The sequence below is a fragment of the Tamandua tetradactyla genome, chromosome 12, assembly GCF_023851605.1.
Source record: "Tamandua tetradactyla isolate mTamTet1 chromosome 12, mTamTet1.pri, whole genome shotgun sequence".
Lineage (NCBI taxonomy): Eukaryota > Metazoa > Chordata > Mammalia > Pilosa > Myrmecophagidae > Tamandua > Tamandua tetradactyla.
Window position 1 is genome coordinate 57,111,675 of NC_135338.1, and position 18,605 is coordinate 57,130,279.

The 18,605-nt window shown below is 41.8% G+C and overlaps 1 protein-coding gene across 1 annotated transcript; it reads left to right on the top strand.

Annotated features, from left to right (window-relative positions):
* Nucleotides 1-4,712: 4,712 nt before the first annotated feature.
* TUNAR (transmembrane neural differentiation associated intracellular calcium regulator) lies at nt 4,713-4,974 on the top strand. The gene has a single exon (XM_077122312.1). The coding sequence runs from the start codon at nt 4,713-4,715 to the stop codon at nt 4,932-4,934; it is 222 nt and encodes a 73-aa protein (XP_076978427.1). The 3' UTR covers nt 4,935-4,974.
* The last annotated feature ends 13,631 nt before the right edge of the window (nt 4,975-18,605 follow it).

Here is an 18,605-nt window from a genome sequence, read left to right on the forward strand (position 1 = left end):
TGTCAGTTCCATTGGCCTATGTTTTAGTTTGCTTAAGTTGCCGAAATGCATTATACCAGAAGTGGGTTGGCTTTTATAATGGGGATTTACTAACTTACAACTTAAGGTTCTAAGGCTGTGAAAATGACCATGTCAATGCATTATCAAGACGGTACTTGGACACTGAAGATATGCTGCTGGCAGTCTGGGATCCCTCTGTCACATGCCAAGGCACATGGCAGATTTGCTGGTCTCTGCCTTCCCTCCCAGGTTTCATTGCTTTCGGCTTCTTGCTTCTCTGTCTGTGGCTTTCTTTTTGAGCTTCCTTCTCTCGGTTTCTGTGGCTTTTTTCTGTCTCTCCATATTCATTTGGTTTATATAGAACTCTAATAAGAGGATTAAGACGCACTGGGGCATGTCTCAAGTGAAACAAACTAATCAGAAAGTCCCACCCACAACGGGTCTACACCCACAGGAATGGATTAGCTCTAAAAACATGATCCTTTCTGGGATACATAATAGCTTCAAACTATCATAGCCTGTTTTTCCTAAGGTTTAATTACTAAAGCTCTATAATAATTCTTGAGGTCTTATAAAGCAAGTCCTTATTCTTCTTTAATAAATTATTATTATTGCTTTACACTTGGATCTAAATTTTAGAATCAGCTTGTCAAAAAAATCCTGTAGGAATGGAACTACAATGAAACTATAGATCACTTGACGTCTTTAGGATGTTGACTCTTCCACTCCATGAAGATGGTACATCTCCTCTTATGTAGGCTTACTTATATGTCTCTCAGTAAAGTTTTGTGATCCTCTTTGTAACAGTTTTGCACATTTCTGTTGTATTTGTTTTTCAGCACTTAGATACTACTGTAAGTGCTGTCTTTCTTATTGATGTCTTTGTTGCAATATAATTTATAAACCATAAAATTCATCTAACTGTTCAATTCCGTGTTTTAAGTATATCCACAGAACTTAAACCACCATCATCGAGAAATACCTTTCTCATTAGCAGTCATGCCCAGTTGTGTCCTGGCAGGGAGGAATAAGTGAGTGAATGAATGAATTTATACCTGCCTAGCAAACTTCATATCAAATATTGCCTGGCCCTGGCATTTTTGGTGTGTGTGTGTGTGTGTGTGTGTGTGTTCTGTTTTTGTTCCCTTTTCCTATCTCTGTTCTTTCTCTGATTTCCAGCTAATCTCCCTTTGGTCTCCTCCATTACAACTTATCCTCTACAGGAGGATGTCACCCTGGCCAGTCAACTTTCTCCAAGAAAATCATGTTCCAATCATTTTCCTTCTTTGAAACCCTCAATAACTTCTTTTGGAGTCCAGCCAGCTCCCAACGTTCTTTCTCTGGAGAAACCCAACTAGTGACCCATGCAGCGTAGAAACAGACTTCTAGATGGCAGTTCTCTTGTGAGTGGTCGAAGGCCTCTTCTGGACCTTTGTTTTGCTGCAGAGAATGCTCAGAATGTCAGCAAAGTGGACCCGATTATTCTCCTTCACTTCCTCCTGAGTCAGAGCTCTCTTGGGTTAGCTCAGGGGAAGAGGCTAAATAAAGCCTTGAAACCAGGCGGCCTCCACAACAGGCTCTGTGCTGTGCTCGAGTGACTTGTGCTGATGGCTCTTGGGTTCTAAGAGCAACCTTAATTACGTCTCTTTAGACCAACCTTGGCAGATCACTTTCCCTGATCTGCAGAGACGGAGAGATGCCAAATCCTGCCGCTTTATGTGCTCATTCATTCAGGACAGTTTTCCTAAGCTCGTGCTCCATGCCAGGCCTGGTGCTTGGAGCTGGGGACTCATACACTTCCCTTCTCAGGCTCATGGTCTGGCTAAGGAGACAGACAATAAATAAGAGACTCCATTAAAGAGATATGGTACGTGAGTAGATGTCTTTCCAGGCAGAGAAGGGAGTAGGTTTCTAAGATGCTTATGCCTTCTCATGACTTTGCACAAAAGTTGGGCCATGGAATTGCCAAAATAAAAGGGGGGATCCATCCAACTCTCACAAACAGGTATAACCATGTTGAAGATCTGTTTGACAGTACCTACCAAGACCAAATGTCTGCATTCCCTGTGTCCTGGCAATCCCTCTCCTGGGTATTTCTAGCCACTAGGAAATGGCACACATACAAGCTTTCACTTAAAAAGAAAAAAGCTGTAAGCAAATATTAGACTCCATTTACTATATGCATGCTTTAGTACTTAAGGGGAAATACAGTGATATCTGCAATTTACTTTGAAATGCTCCAAAAAAGATGATGGATCAATGGATGGATAGACGCAAGTAGGGTAGCATGTCCATGGAAGAATACAAGTGGTAAGTGTACAGGTGCTCACTGCAAAAATATTTCAACTTTTCTGTATGTTGAAAGTGTTCATATGAAATGTTGGGGAACATGCATACACGTGTTCACCAGAAGACGTGTACAAGAATATTCATCATATCATTATTCACAATGGCCTCAAACTGGAAACAGCCCAAATGCTTGTCCGCAGTAGCATAGACACACGGATTGTGGGTGTATTGCTCTAATGGAATACTTGAAAAATGGGAATGAATGAATCACAGCTACACACAGCAACAAGGTTGAATCACACAAACATAAAATCAAAGGGAAGAAGTACAGCTCAAAGGAGGACGTGTCCAGTATGATTCCATTAATTTACATTTCAAAAATAGGCAAAATGAATGTACAGGGTTAGAAGTCAGGATAATGGCTTTCTAGGGGTGGGGTCATGAAGGGATGGTGGCTGGAATGGGGCATTTGGCCTGGGGAGGAGAAGATTCCCGGTGCTGGAAGGTTCTGTTGCTGGTTCCCAGTGCTAATTCAACAGGTGTGAACATTTGTCCAACTGTGTATTTTTAATCTGTGCACTTTTGTGTATATTATGCTTGGAAAAAAGAGAAAACCAAACAAATCCAAACTAGAGTCTTGCCCTAGCTGACTTATGGAGGTAGGAGTCCACTCTCAAGCTATCTAATAAATCAAAGTTGTGAAGGAAATGAAACTCCACTGCCCTTTAGGACTTCCATTCGTTCATTTGTGCACACCTTCATTTTGCCTTAATTCTCCAAATCTTCACTGATGTTCCTGTCACTCTCTCACATAGATGTGTATTTGCATATATTACATTCAAAATCCCAAGTTGATTTGCATGGCACATCCCACAGCCCTTTCAAGGAAGGATTCATGTGCCTGGAGGGAAACGGAGAGTTGTGCAGATGTTTCCTTTCCTGCCACACTCCCCAACTTCCCATTAGTGATTCTCCTGGTATTTGTCCCGAGATATATCTGACCCCAAAGTGTGCAAAGCCTTCCGAATCTAAAGGCAAAGCTCAGTGGACTCCTCCCTGGCCCACATCATATCCCACCAAGGAGACAGGTCGCCACCACACACATGTATGTCAGTCACTTTTTAAAGTTTGAATTAGTAATAGGAGAACAAGAGCTCTTTAGCTACCACTCATGCTTCCTGGGAGGCCATATTTATCATTTTCTTAAACATTTTTTTAGTTCCTGAAAAATATATCATGCATACAAAAGAATCTCTGAAACACACATCTGCAGCTTAAAGGATACTGACGAGAATAAATACCCAAGTACCCACCACCCAGCTAAAGAAACTGAAAATTTCATGATATCTTTGAAGGCTCTCGGTGCCTCTCTCCAAGGGCCTCCTGCTCTGTGTTAGCCTGGAGGAAACCACTCTCCTAATTATGTGTTAATCATTCCCTTGCTTTGTAGTAAGAGAAAAATTTTAAATACGGGCCTCTAAACCACAGTTGTTTGGTTTTTGCCTATTTTGAGACTATATGAGTCGACTCTTACAGGACTTCGATTCTGTGATGTGCTTTTTTTACTCTGCGTTAAACATTGGGCTTCGTCCAAGTTGTCGTGTGTAGCTGCAGCTCATTCATCTCACTGTCGTATGATATTCCGTTGTATCAACCTACCACACCGTATTCAGAAATGGCTCTACTCTAGATGCATTTTGGAGTCCTTTACGAACAAAGCTCAGAGGAGCCTTCCTGTCCCCAGGTGTACAGGTGAGGAGGTGTACACATCTGCAGATGCACAGGTGAGGAGGGTCTCTGGGGTATAGACCTAGAAAAGCTGTACCCAGGTATAGAATGCATATCTCTTCACTTTTCTAGGTAGTGCCAAGCAGCTTTCCAGAATGGTTGCACCAATTTACACTCCTAGCAGAGATTGAGTTTTCTGTGGCTCTTGTCTTCACCACACTTTGCTGGACCTTGTCCCAATCCCAGGTCTGCAGTCCTGTCACCCCTGTCATTCCTGCCCATACAGTAACCAGTGTTCTGGTGGGGAGAGGGGCTGTGAGGACCTGATACACATTTCGTGAATACACAAGACAGCGCGTTACTTGGGTGTGATCCGGTATACACGAGTGTATAAAATTCCCCCTGCCATGGTAGAACACACATGATTTAGTGTGATTATTGTGCACCTGTTTCCGGTTCTACTTTAAGGGAAACATACCCACCAAAGTGGGCAGTAGCTGGGTTGGACTTCTGAGCTAAACTCTTTATATGACTATCAGGCAGGACCTTCATCCTTGACATTGAGAAGCCCAGGTCATTTCTCCACGGCTCGGAGAAAGGTGTCCCAAGACTGAATCTATGTGAAGTTTTCACCCCCAAGCCTGAACTCACCCACCCCTAGTAGATCTGACTGGCTGTGGAGAGGATGCTTATAAATGATAACCTTTTATGCTGCCTCTCTCCAATTACAGGTTAGCTTGGGGAGGAAGATAAAGACATTTGCAACCAAGATGGTAATCACGGGTGGAAATGATGAAGACAGAGGAGGCCAGGAAAAAGAAAGCAAAGAGGAGAGCATCTTGGCGATGCTGGGAATTATCGGGACCATCCTGAACCTGATTGTGATTATATTTGTGTACATATATACCACGCTGTGAGCAGCCCAGGGCGGCTTTTGAGAGCCCGGGAGAGCCCAAGGATGAGAGTCGACACATCAATGATGAGACACTCCTCCAACAAGCAGACTTACCTCCACACCCCAGCAGAGGCGCCTTCAGATTTTCCAAACAGGTCATAAAACTAAACCGGTCCCTCTGCGAGGCGCAGACACTAAAGCACAATGAATCCAACAAAATCCATTCACGCTGCAAGGAACTCGGCTTCGTTGGCCGGGGGCCCGAAGGATGCTGGGAAGATCAGCTTTTGACACTGTGGGTGGACGGATGGCCACGGAAGTCGGGGATCCCAGGGGGTTGACGGAATTCGCCTCTTCCTGAAGATGAACAGGGTGGGCGTGGCTCTGCCGTGTGTCTCCTAAGACAGGCATTTCATCTTCACCCAACGAGCTGTTGCACACACGAAAACCACAGGGGCAATCGTTTCGCAAGCATCCCATTCATCAAAAGTGTCTATTTGATACTGGGTAGATAACTTATTTTTCCTTTTTTTTTTCCCACTGGCTTGACGTGTGTATCTGTTCATATCAAGGTTTATAAATATATATTTTTAATAAATGTGCTCTATTTTTCAGCATGAGCCAAATATTTGGAGAGGTGCTCCAAGACCCATAGAGCTTTCCTTGGTTTTATCTGCTGTGCTCCCTCAGCAGTGGCTGTTCTCTTATGTAGCCATTCTGCTCCTATTTGTCTCATCTTGAATCTTACCTTCTCTTTTTCTCTTTGGTCTGAAGGACATTGTCGCATAACATTAGCCACTGCATTGGTTGGTGCATGACTTAAGATTGTCTGTTGGGTGGCTTTTTGTTGCTATATCAGTGGCATAAAATGGTCCTGGGCATGCAGACCTAGAGGCACCATATCTTTACTGAGAATTATGCATGAGTAAGGGCTGAGTGATAGATCAGCTTAAAAAATCATAAGGAAAGGACAACCATTGAGGAAGAAGGACGTGGCTGTATTTGCAGATCAAATATAGGACAGAATATTCAGCTTCTTAATAGCAGCGTTATTATTTCATTCTTGTGACCATTCGTTTATCAGATTTCGATTTTAGCGGCCATGTTCAGCATGAGGTGGGGAGGACAAGGGGAGAAACTCAGCATAAAGTAAGTAAGCAATTACTTTCTTAGCTGTTTCCTATCCTTTTAAAAGTAGGTGGGGTATAAATGACTTACAAATTTCCCACCATGAGCCCACCTTGAGTGGCTGGGCTTCTCAGGCTGTGTGGACACCCTGGTGACAGGAGACTTTCTGAGGGAATTAGGAGAGGACCTAGGATCGCCCTAAAGATTGGTTGCGTTCTTAAGTTCCTGGTTTACACTCACATGAAGCTAGATGGCAAGATGGTTGAATAAATACAAATTTTCCCTGTTCTCCTGGCTCGCTGAGACAGACGCTTGCCTGACTCCAGTGGCATGGCCTTAAAAGATATGGTCGGTTTTCCTTCCGCCAGCGCCATCTACCTGTGGGTAGAAGAGGCAGTGGCCTGCCTGGTTGGATCCAAATTGGTGCCAAGGAGGTCTCCGCTGCCAGATCTCTCCCTACCCCCGTTCCCCACTATGGTGTCTGAAATTCCACCATTAGAGAGTCATTTCCAGAACTCTTCTAAGGGGACCAGGTTCTTTAATAAACAAATGCCCCTGAGAACATGGCTCTGACTCTGATTCTTCAGGTGTCTTCTCTTCCTGGCCAGAAGAAAGGAAGCTAAGGTGGGATGAGGGCATACTGTGTGCCAGGGACCAGACTAGGCTCTTGACACACGTTGAGTCACTGAATCCCTACAGTAACCCCGTGAGCTAAGGAGTGTTTCCTCCACCACAAAGAAGGAGACACTGAGCCTGAGAGAGATCAGGAATCTTCCCAAGATCGTGTGGCCACTAATGGGTGGAATCAGGACTCAAACCCCAATCTGTCTGATTCCTTTGCCCAGTGAGGATCAGAGGCTGCTGGGGCAGAGAGGAGGTGGAGAGGTAGGGAAGTCACAGGAAATGGACACTTGGGGGTTGGGACAGAAGCTTGATCATTTGCTTTAGGGCCAGCTGTACACACCTGCCCTCAATAAAAAACATACCTGAGAACACCTTGGACACTGGCAGAATATCATATACTAAGGACAAGGAATAAGAGGAGGCTAGCAAGAAATAAAGCAATGTCAGGAGGAGGGAGCTAACTTACAGGTTCTGTTCGATTCTAGAAAAATTGTATGAAAATTTTGAACAGTAACAAATAAAGGTGCAATGGAAAAAAAAACACTACCATTGTCTTTTTTTTTTTTGTCCCAACGTGGTGGGATTTAGAAAACTTTTTTAGTGTCATTCCTTTGCCTCTATATATTTTTTGTATAATCTGAAAAAAAAAACTGAATGTGAATGTTAAAATGAAACTTTTTTTTTTGAAGTGTGGAAGCCCCAGTGATTTTTCAAGTATACTAATTTGAAATTTATTGAGGAGAAAACTGCCTTTCCAATCCTCAGAACAGCTCCCCAGATGGTTTTTTTAGGTTGTCCTAATCCATAGCCTGGAAATAAAGCTGCCCATTCAGTGACTTCCAAGCAAAATGGTGATATTTTTTTCCCACGGCTTTGGCATGCTTGTTTTATTTCTGTTCTAATTGAGCAGAGACCCTGAACAGTCACTGAGAGGGCTCCTAGCTTCTCCCAAGGTCTGAAGCCATTGAGGGGGGATGTGAAGGGAAGAGGCAGCAAATACCCTAGACCCTTGGCATCTAAGCGAGGCTGAACTTCGCTTTGACTGACAAAACCCAAATGGCACCGGTGCTTTTTATTTCAGCCATCTTAAGGGAGCCTCCCCACAGCCCTATGAGGTGTGCATGGTGGTCCCCATTTTACAGATGAGGAAGCAGGCGCAACAGTACTTTTGACCTTTCCAAGGTCGCAGGACTGGAAGTGAGCAGAATCAGATCTTCTGGCTCCCAGTCTCGGTGCTTTCAGCGGCTTATAAGGCCCAAGCTGTGGGCTGGAGCCCCTTTGGAGCCACCTGGCTGAGTTCAGTCTCACAGCACAGCTCCCACCAACCCTGCCATTCCTTGACCCATTACAGTTGGCCGCAGGAGGGTGGCTGAATTGATGTGTTTCACCTCTACTTTGGGAACACTAACTCAGAGAGCTGGGCCCTGGCAGCAGAGCCGGGCATGCCCCTGGCAGTGTCATCTGGTGGTTTGGAGCTGCAGAGTGCTTGTCCTTTTGTGGCCAGAAACTGCCTGGTTCTGAACCCATCTCTGCTGCTTACTAGCTGGGTGACCTCTGGCAGTTCACAGCAACTCTGAGCCTCTGCTTTCCTCGCCTGTAACAGGTGTACCTGTTTTGAGGATCAGTGTGAGGATGAAATGGAAGGGTCCATCTGAGGCTGAGGGCACAAGCCTGGCCCATAGCAAGTACCCAGTTAGCAGTAGCTACCATCGCCATAAACCGGTGGGCAGGACCTGTCAGGCTGTGCAGCGGGCCCAGCACTGTGACTTCCATGATCTCCTTTATGAGCTCCATATCCCCTTGGGTAAGTACCTGCATCTTATTTAACTGATGCAGAGAACATGAGGCGCAGAAAGGTGAGTTGATGTGGCAAAGGCCCTAGGTCTGTAAAGTAATGTGGTGGTGACTCAAACCCGGACACAGCCTGTGATCTTAACATCACACTGCCACCACCTTCACCTTTTGAGACAAAAGATGGCATTTACACCCCCAAAGAAAGAACCCTAAGGGGCCTGAGGTCCCATGGAGGGGAAAGGATGCTTTAAAGGCTTTCAAGTACAATATGAGGGCCCTGGATCCTCAAAGGAGAAGCTTGGGGTCCCACTGATCTCACAAAATAAGGGGGGCGGTGGGCAGGGCATAGAGACCCTTTCCTTAAAACTTTTTTCTTTTTTTTTTTTTGGCCTATAAGGTAACAAAGGCCCAGACAGGATCAAGTGCCAAAGTCGCACAGCTCAGATCCAGAAGTCTGGGAAAAGGTTTATAAATTAGAAATTGTTTTCGTTTTGTGAAATAAAAAAAAAGCTTTGATGTGGAAACAAATTAAATATTTAACAATAAATATTGTTAAATGGAGGGGGAAAAAGATTGAGGGTGGAAGGTCTTCTTCCATTGTGTGTTTCCATGATATCTATGCAGAGTAAATGGCTTTTCAAAGAATCCCGAGCTCTGCCCCTGGGCTTGTCTTCAGGAGTGAGGTACCCTAACCCCAAGGAACATAACACTGGAGGCCCCTCCTCTCCTTGCTCCCTCCGCTTAGAGGTGCTCCCAGCTCACATAGCATCTCCTCTCCTGCACAGAGGGCCCCGGGGAGGTCCTCTTAAACCGAGAACCAAAGCTGGGAGTGTGTGTGTGTGGGGGGGGACAGTTGATGCAGCAACGCAGTCCTTCTCCTTATTTGTGCTGATCTTTTAATAAAGTATGCATGTGTTGCCATAGTTAAGAAAGAATTACAATTTTTAAAAAATTCCCTATAAAGAATTTTTCACAATTGAAGATAATCCCCAAATCTCACAACCCAGAAACAAGCACTTGAATGTATAAATTATCAGCTAGGTGGCTTGCACATCTGTTTGGTGGGACCATTTTTCTTAAAATTTTTACATTTCTTTGCCTTCAGGCAGGGAGCACTGTTCCCTATTCCCTGTTATCCTACATGGACTCCTTCTCATGTTTGTTCCTTATGGGATACAAAGACACTCCAAATGGCCATCCAGACCTTTCCCTATAAACAGTAAGTAGAATATTACAATTTACACAAATGGTGTCAGGCTGCCAACATTGCTTAATTCTTTCGTTAAGAATTATCCTGGGCAGTGCAACCGTGGCTCAGTGGCAGAATTCTCACCTGCCATGCCAGAGACCCGGGTTCCATTCCTGGTGCCTGCCCCCCCCCAAAAAAAAATTCCCACATATGCTTCCATGTTGATAAATTCATGTTGCCAGACCACTTGTCATGGTTGCGTGGCCTCTAATGTTGAGATGTGCCATTGCATATTCCTCCAGTCTCTTTCTGCTGGGCGTTTACATTATTGTCGGGAATTGGTAGGATGAGCCACTCAGCCTTGCTCTTTAAAGAGTTCCAAGCATCGCCCTTGACATCCCCCCCCAGGATTCCTTAAGGTGGTCCCCGGTGGCATCGTTTACATTAAACTTTTGAGGGCAGTATTCAGAGATGTCACCATTTCCCAAGCCGAATCAATAGTAGGAGTCAACTGGATGCTAGCCCAAGACACACATGGTCAGATCTGTCCCTGGGTTCTCTGAGGTTCTCTGAGCCTGGCTGGAATCTGTCTTTTTAACTAATCTCTCCGGTGACTTCTTACAGTCAGGCCAGTTAGGGGACATTGATCCAGGTAGAGCCCGTGATGACCAGCCAGGAGCCTGATTCAGAGACCTCAGGAACTTGGTGGTGGTGCTGGGCTCAGACCAGTCACTTGATCTCTTTTCACCTTGGTTTCCTTATCTGCAAAACCATGGTAATCATGCCTCAATCACAGACCATGGCGCAAGTTAAGTGAGAAATGAAGATAAGCTCCCAGCAGAACAGAATGCCTGGGAAAAAAAGGTGTTCTTTGTGCCACTATTTAAATGACAAGTCGACAGAATTACAGAAACTTCTCTAGCCAAGCCATCTCTCCCTCCCTTGCCTCCCTCGCTCTGTCCCTCTCTTTCCTTCCCTCCCCATCTCATTTTCCCTCTACTCTAAGCTCACTTTGTTTTTATTTGAAGTCATCCTTGCTTGACCTTGGGGCTTCCTTTTCCATCTACCAGGCTGCAGAACAGCAGAAGCCTTCCCACCTCCCACCATGTTCTCCATGGAAACAATCCCATGGGCTATTTAAGTGCTTTTCTAATAGTTGCTTTAGGGGACAGACTGGATATGATAATCCTGCACATTAAGAAGGAAAAGTTCCAGAGGCTAAATTCCTGCTTCTTCTGAGAAGGCTGTCCTAGACCTGTGGCTCCATCTCCCAGGAGGCAGAGTCCCTATAATGGGTTGCCCCCAAGAAGATACCATTGTGAGCCAAAAGACCCCCTGGCATCACTATGAAATGATTGTTCTCTCTCCTGGGAAGCAGAGGTAGAGAACAGATTCAGTGCTGTCTGTTAATTTATAACAAGCTACTCAAAACCTCGGTATAACTTTCCCAGAAGATGGGCTACATAATAGCCATGAGAAATGAGACCATATAATATCTCTCGATTTTTTCTTAAAAGACTCTTTTTGTTTAAGAAAGTGTGCTTGTTTATTTTCTGTTTCTAGTAGAGAATAATGGAAAAATGTGTCCAGAATGAGATGAAAGAGCTGGATAAGATACCCCCAGGTGGAGTAATCCCATCTGGGACAGCAACCTGCAGGCTCAGAGATTCACCCTCAAAATCTGGCCTTTCACTTTGTTGGATGTCCCCAATCACTGCCCCAAAGCAATACAACTCAGCGTCCAGAGCACCCACCTCAGCCGAGGGCAGGAAGCAGTGGGGTAATACTTGGGTAGTACCTAACACTGTTGTCAGTTAAAAGGGCAGCAAAGTATATTTACTAGTATCTGCCTCACTGGGACAAAAGGGATCCAAGTTAGGACAAGCAGAGAGACACGAGTCCACCTTAATGCTGGCAAAATCCAATCTCCCCTGTCCTTAAACTGCAATCCTTTTCTTAATCACTTCTACCATGAAAACCCAGGGGCACAGATTAGCCTAGTCCATCTGTGTGGACCAGACACAAATTAAAGCTGCTGAGATGCCTGGAGGTCACTTAATTTCTGAGGACTTCCAGCCCCAGGAGAAGTCGACGTCAGGCCACTTTCTCACAAGCCTGCATGTTCTAGAAAAGACTGTTGTAGCTTCCACTGGTCACCATAAATAATAGCTTACCTGACCCATTGGTCAGGTCCCAAAGAGACTCATATTTATAATTCTTAGAATAAAAATCAGGCAATGGGCTGTGATGTAATCGTCCTTGGTGTGGTCACCTTGACTCACCCTCCCCTCCTGGTCCTTTGAGCGCCTATTGTCCCAGCCTCTGAAGTCATTTATTCATGGAGTTTGGCATGTTCTTTCTTTGGTAACCTTGTTTTCAATTCTGAAGTGTCCACATTAGTACTTTTAGTTGTAAAGACTACTGTAGAACTTTGGGTTCTGAAGTTCTGAGACTCTGTCTCAGTATTAAAGAGTTGTGTGAACTCAGCTTCAAGGGAGAGTTTGGATTTGATGTTAGCTCAGCCACCCAAGCTAGGCAATGGTTCCTGAATACCGCACTTTCCTCCATAAAAGTTGCTGGATAATTCCATTGCCCTGTGGGCATTTGAGCAATAAACATGTGCCCCCAGACCATCTCCCACCTCTCACCAATGACACCACCCCCTTTTCTTGAGGGCCAGGAAGTCATCATGGTGAAGCAGGGAATGGAATTTGGAGCCAGATAACATATGTTCAAGTCCAATCCTACCACTGGATGGTCATCTGATTTTCGACCAGATCCTCAATGTTTCTGAACTTTCATTTGCTTTTCATAAAATGATATCTCATAATTCTTAGTTTCTCAGTTTTATTGTGTAGATTACATGTTTGTGCAATTTAATCTTGGGATCCAATGCATATAGTCTTCTATTAACTGTTAATCACAGCAATTAAATATATATATATTTAATTTTTACTAAGGAATGATGATAAGGATACAAGTGTCAAACACAGAGTGTTTCAAAATCCTTTTACTGCCAAAATTGAATCTGTAGTTTCACCAAGAATGGTGGCAGACGGCTATTTAATTGAAATACTAAATATCAAAGACTTAGAAGTAGCTACATATTGAAATGTCAGCACAAAGAGCTCTCTTCAACAGTGTTTTGAGAATTAAGCATTGTCTTCTATCCGCCAAGTGAACAGAAAAATATTTATTAGGAGCACAAAGTTGTTTGCTGTAAATATGGCAGGATAGGAAATGTTAGAAGTCCTCTGCAGGAGACAACCTGCCATGTACTTTAACCCCCAAGCCCCAGGGATTCCTCAGAAGAATCCTTGTGGAGTTATTGGGGCAGAAGGGGACCTGCTCAGAGTTGCTATTCATTGGTCATAGTCGGGAAGTAGTCACATCCTTGAACTCCCAGGCCAGTGTGTTGGCCCCTGTGCTGCCTTTTTACTTTTCCAAAGACAGAGCCATCGTCTTGGCCTCTGGAAGAGGTCACTATTTTGTTCTGATCTCTGTTACAAAAATGGCATTTTCCATCCTATGTTATAGCATTTCTCTGTCCCTCGGCTTTCCTATCTTTAAAATGGGATGCACACCTGCAAAAGTTTGGTGAAGATTTACAAATCATGCATGTCCAGTGCCAAGCAGAGTGTCTGAGACATAGAAGGTATTTTCTAAATGGAAGTTATTAAAATTATTTCCCAATGACTTAGAAATAAAGGGCTCTATTTGGTTCCTTTGAAGTCAGCCCCAGTAAACAGTTCTTCCAAAAGACATGCTAAACTTGCTAATTCAGTGATCTCTCATTGGAAAGTATAAGAAGTTGGAGGTTCTCCAGCTTACTAGTAGTGTGACCTTGATACAAATGACTTTCTGAGCACCTTTTTCTTAGAGAACACAATGATATGTGAATAGAATCTCCAAGGATAGACAAGAACACAACAAGAGTTAGTGTTCCTTTCTAAAGAGAAAATCCTCTTTACAGTTCTATGACTCCAAATTCCTAAGATGGTGTAGGAGACTCATCTTAGGTCCTCCCTTTGATTTCCTTCCCTCTTTCCAGATAGGTAGGCACAAGTATGGATGTACTAGTTCTATTGGTTAACACTTGCTCTATTGATTGGTGTTTTAGTTTCCTAGGCTGCTTAAAGCAAATGCCGTGAAATGGTCTGGCTTAAAAAATGGGAATTATTTCCTCTCTGTTAGAGTTCAGGAAAATGTCCAAATCAAGCCATCATCAAGGCAATGCTTTCTTCTAGAAGACTGGCTTCTGGCAATCCTTGGCTCTTCTTCCACATAGCAAGGCACATAGCAGTGTCTACTGGTCTGTCCCTTCTCTTTTGAATTTTGTTGATTTCTGCTTCTTGCTTCCATGACTTTCTTTTTTCTCGCTCTGTATTCATTCTATTTATAAAAGACTCCAGTAATAGGATTAAAATCCATCTTGAGTGAGTTGGGTCACACCATAACTGAAGTAACCTCATTAGTAGGTCCTATGTATAATGGGTTTATACTCACAGGAATGGGTTAACTTTAAGAACATGTTTCTTTTGGGTACATACAGCTTCAAACCACCATTCTTCACACTCAGAACCCCCAAAAGACGTGTGCTTTCTACTTGCAAAATGCACTCATTCCATCACCAATATCCCAAAGCCTTAACTCATTTTAGAAGCAGTGCTTTGTACAGAGGCTCATCAAAATCGCTTATATTTGTATGGTATGTGAATAAAACTGTTTTAAAAATCGGTAATAGATGTAGGCTGTCCTGGGACCCAATTCCCTTCTGGAGACCTGTGAAACCTAAAGAACAAGTTTTCTGTTTCCAATATACAACAGAGGGAGAGGCATAGGATTAGCATCCCCATTCTCATAGAGAGAAAACAGAAGGAAATTAGGGGTCACCAGTCCCAAACAGTTCCAAAACCCTGCAGTGCATACTCCCGTTAGGTCTGAGAGTCATCTATGGAATGATGTTTTGTCCCCTGAGCCTGATGGAGTAGCAGACCCACCCTTCCAAGTGCTTGCACAGTGGCCATACTTTCCCTGAACACTGGGGTGCAGGCTCGTCCAGCATCAGGATGGCCACCATGCTCTCCACAACCCCCAGGGCATCTGAGAAAACTGGGGTGACAGCATCTCCTGAACAATGGGGCATAAGACCCACCTCTTCCAAGCACTGGGGCATGTTCACTCTTTCCGCACACATGGGTAGGCCTGCTTTCTTGGCTCAAAAAGATGCCCGTGGCCCAGACCTCAGCTTTCATGATTATACCCTTAAAGTGACTTTTCCTTCAATCAGTCCCATTTAGTCTTATGTTCTGTCCAGACAGACCTTGCAAAAAATGTATTTGTTTTGCATGTACTAAATAACAGTCCAAACCATCAGACGAAGAACTTTCCATAGCTCTTCCCTGGATAACAGCATTTCCAGTCCTGACTTGCACTGAAATGGTTACAGGATCCATGGTCAGTTAAACTTTCCCAGGGAGCACTATTCTCTGGGGACTTGCTTGCCAAACTCAGAATTTTCCAAACCATCAATTTCTGGTTTCTTAGTGCCCAGGACTTCAGTTGTCAGCTTATCCCGTTCTTCTCACATTTTACTATAAGCTGCAATGAGAAAGCAGACTGCACTTTCCACATTTAGCTTGGAGAGCTCCTCATCTAAATATCCAAGCTCATTGTTCTCAAATTCTGCCTTCCATCTGACATGAGAACTCAAATTTGCCAATTTGATATCTATATCACTTCACTATATCTATATATAGTGTTCTATATAGATAGATGTATCACTATATCTAGTGATAGATATATCACTATATCTATATATAGTGTTCTATATCACTTCAATACAAGGATTGCCTTCCTTTGCATTGAATGATGAATATATTTATGATTTTCCTCTAAGGCCTCATCAGAAGTACTTTTAGAGTCCATATTTCTACCAACAGTCTCATCAAAGCAATCTAAGCCTTTTCTATTAAGCACCTCACACTTCTTCCAGCCTCTACCCATTACCTAATTCCAAAGCTGTTTCCACACTTTTGGTATTTGCAGAGCAGCATCCCACTCTCCTGGGACCTGAGAAAGAATAGCTACTGGGGACCTGTGAGCTAAACAGAGATTCTGGATGTCATACGGTGTTGGACCAAACAGGAGTTCCCACTAGCCAGAGTGGAGAGACTTTGATGACTATGCCAGGCTTTCAATTGAGGCCCCAGAAAAGCCATGCCATAGGAGTATGGTTACTCTAACTTCCAAACAAAGTAAGCCTAGGAAGATCTCATGCTGGTCTGCCAGATGGAATTCATCACCAGCAAAAGTAAGTGTATGACCAAAAAAAATGTTTAAGGAAGTTTTTAGCCAAAAAGCAAATTATACCAGATGGAAAGTTTGATCAACAAGAAGAAATGAAGAGCTCCAGAAATGGCAAACATAAAAATATATTTTCCTTTTAAAATAGGATTAACCATTTAAAGTGAATCTAATCAAAATATATTGTGGGAATTATAACATCGAAATATATAAATATATGAAAACGATTATATAAATAACTTAGGTGTTTCAATGAAAGTATAGTATTGTAAGGTTCATACATTTTATGTGAAGTGGTATAATATTAATTCATGGTAGACTGTGAAGTTGTAGATTGTACTCCCTAGAGCAACCACAAATTTTTTTTAGTTTTTCTTTTTTAAAACCAGGTTTAGATTTAGATCTGTTTTTTAAAAAGCCAATGAAATGTAATAAAATACTATAAAAGCATCAAATAAAGGAAGGCATAAAAGACCCTTATCATCAAAATACAAACAGAAGGGAACTTCCTCAATGCAATAGAACATCTATGAAAACCAAAAGCAGTATAATATGTCATGGTGAAAGATGGAATGGATTTTCCCTAACACTGGAAACAATATCAAGACATTTGCTCTCATTGCATCTTTTCAGCATTGCACTGGAGGTACGAGCCAATAAAGAAATAAAAAAGAAATAAAAGCTATAAAGATTGGAACAGAAGCAGTAGAACTGTCTTTATCCACAGACAATATTATTGTGTGCAGCGAAAATCCTACAGAAGGTATAAAACAACTACTAGAAATAATAAGTGAATTTAACTGTGTTGCCAGATATAAATTCAATTTACCGCCAAAAATTTTTTTCTACTTTAGAAGTCAACAAATGGAAAGTGATGTTAAAAATAACTTTTACCATTTAGGTCAGAAAACATAAAATAAGTTCCCATAAAATATCTAAGCTCTTATGTAATCTAAGTTTTCACATTAAAAAGGTATAAAAACTGGTGCAAATTATGCCCAAAGTAAGTAGAAAGAAGGAAATAATAAAGTTAAGAGCAGAAATCAATAATATAGGAAACATGAAAAGAGTAGAGAAAAATCAATGAAAACAAACATTGGTTATATGAAAAGTTAAATAAAAATTATAAATCTCTAGCTGCACTGAGCAAGAAAAAGAGAAGTCACAAATTTGTACTATGAGAACTTAAAGAGGAGACATCACTATATAGCCTACAGATGTGAAAAATGATAAGGGTATATTATGAACAATTATATGTCAATACATTTGCTACTTAAATGAAATGGATAAACTCCTTGAGAGACACAAGTTATCACCTAATATGGCTCAAGAAGAAATATAAAAATATATATATATAACTTTATATATATATAAAGAAATTCAATTGAAATTTAAAATGTCCCCAGAAAAATAACTCTTGACCGATGGCTTCTCTGGAGAATGATGCCATCAAATATGCAAGGTAGAAATAATTCCAAAATTACATAACATTTTTAGTAAACAAAAGAGGCAGGAAAACTTCATAACTCATTAAATGAAGCTAAAATTACCCTGATATTAAAATCAGACAAGGGCATTAAAAAAAAAAAACTATACACCAAATATATCTCATGGACATAGATACAAAAATCCTTTTAAAATTAGTAAATCACATTCAGCAATATATAAAAAGGATAATATGAAGTGAGGTTTGTTCCAGAAACACAAGGTTGGCTTAACATCTGATAATCAATCAATGTGGTTCAGCATATTAACAAAATAAAGGAGAAAAAACTTAAAATCATCTGAATAATTGCAAGAAAAACCTGACAAAATTCAACACCTGTTTATGCTAAAAGAAAAAAAAAACTTGACAAATGATGATAGAAACTTTCTCAATATCCTAAAAGTTGTCTAAAAAGCTATCTAAAGAACTAAAATCATATTAAGTGGTGAAAAACAGTATAACTTTCCCCCTAAAATTGGGAACAATGCAAGAATGTCCACTCTCACTCCTTCCATTCAGTTTTGTACTAGTGTTCTTACTTAGGGCAATGAGGTAAGAAAAAAAAAGAAATAAAAGGCATACAGGTTAGAAAGGAAATGCATAACAATTTTTTTGTATTTATTTGCAGATGATATGATCATGTATGTAGAAAAAATACACACACAAAAAGTTATTAGAATTAATAGGTGAGCTAGAGAGTTTGCAAGATCCAAGATCAATATAAATTGATTGTATTTCTATATACTACAAAAAATTGGTATTTAAATTTTAAAATGTACTACTTAAAACAGCATAAAATTATTTATTAATTATTATAATAATCAAAGTTAACAAAATATGTGCAAGGCATAGGTGAAACTATAGATGTTTGCTAAGAGAAATTGCAGAAGATCTGAAAAAATGGAGAGATTATCCATGACCCTGGATTGAAAGATTTAATATTGCTAGGATTTCTCTTAGCAAACATCTATAGTATTCACATATGCCTTGCACATATTTTGTAGTATATAGTACATTTTTCAGAATCCCCCTCAACACATACTCCTTCATGAGAGTTTGCAGGGAGAAGGAGAAGTTTCAGGGCATTTACAGGTAGATGTGTGAGCAGACCTGAGTTTCAAGCCACTTTCAAGTAAGCTTACTGAGAATCATCACAGCGGTCCTAG

Bases quoted from the DNA above. Each gene is read 5' to 3' on its own strand.
- TUNAR (XM_077122312.1), top strand. From the start codon at position 4,713: ATGATAACCTTTTATGCTGCCTCTCTCCAATTACAGGTTAGCTTGGGG.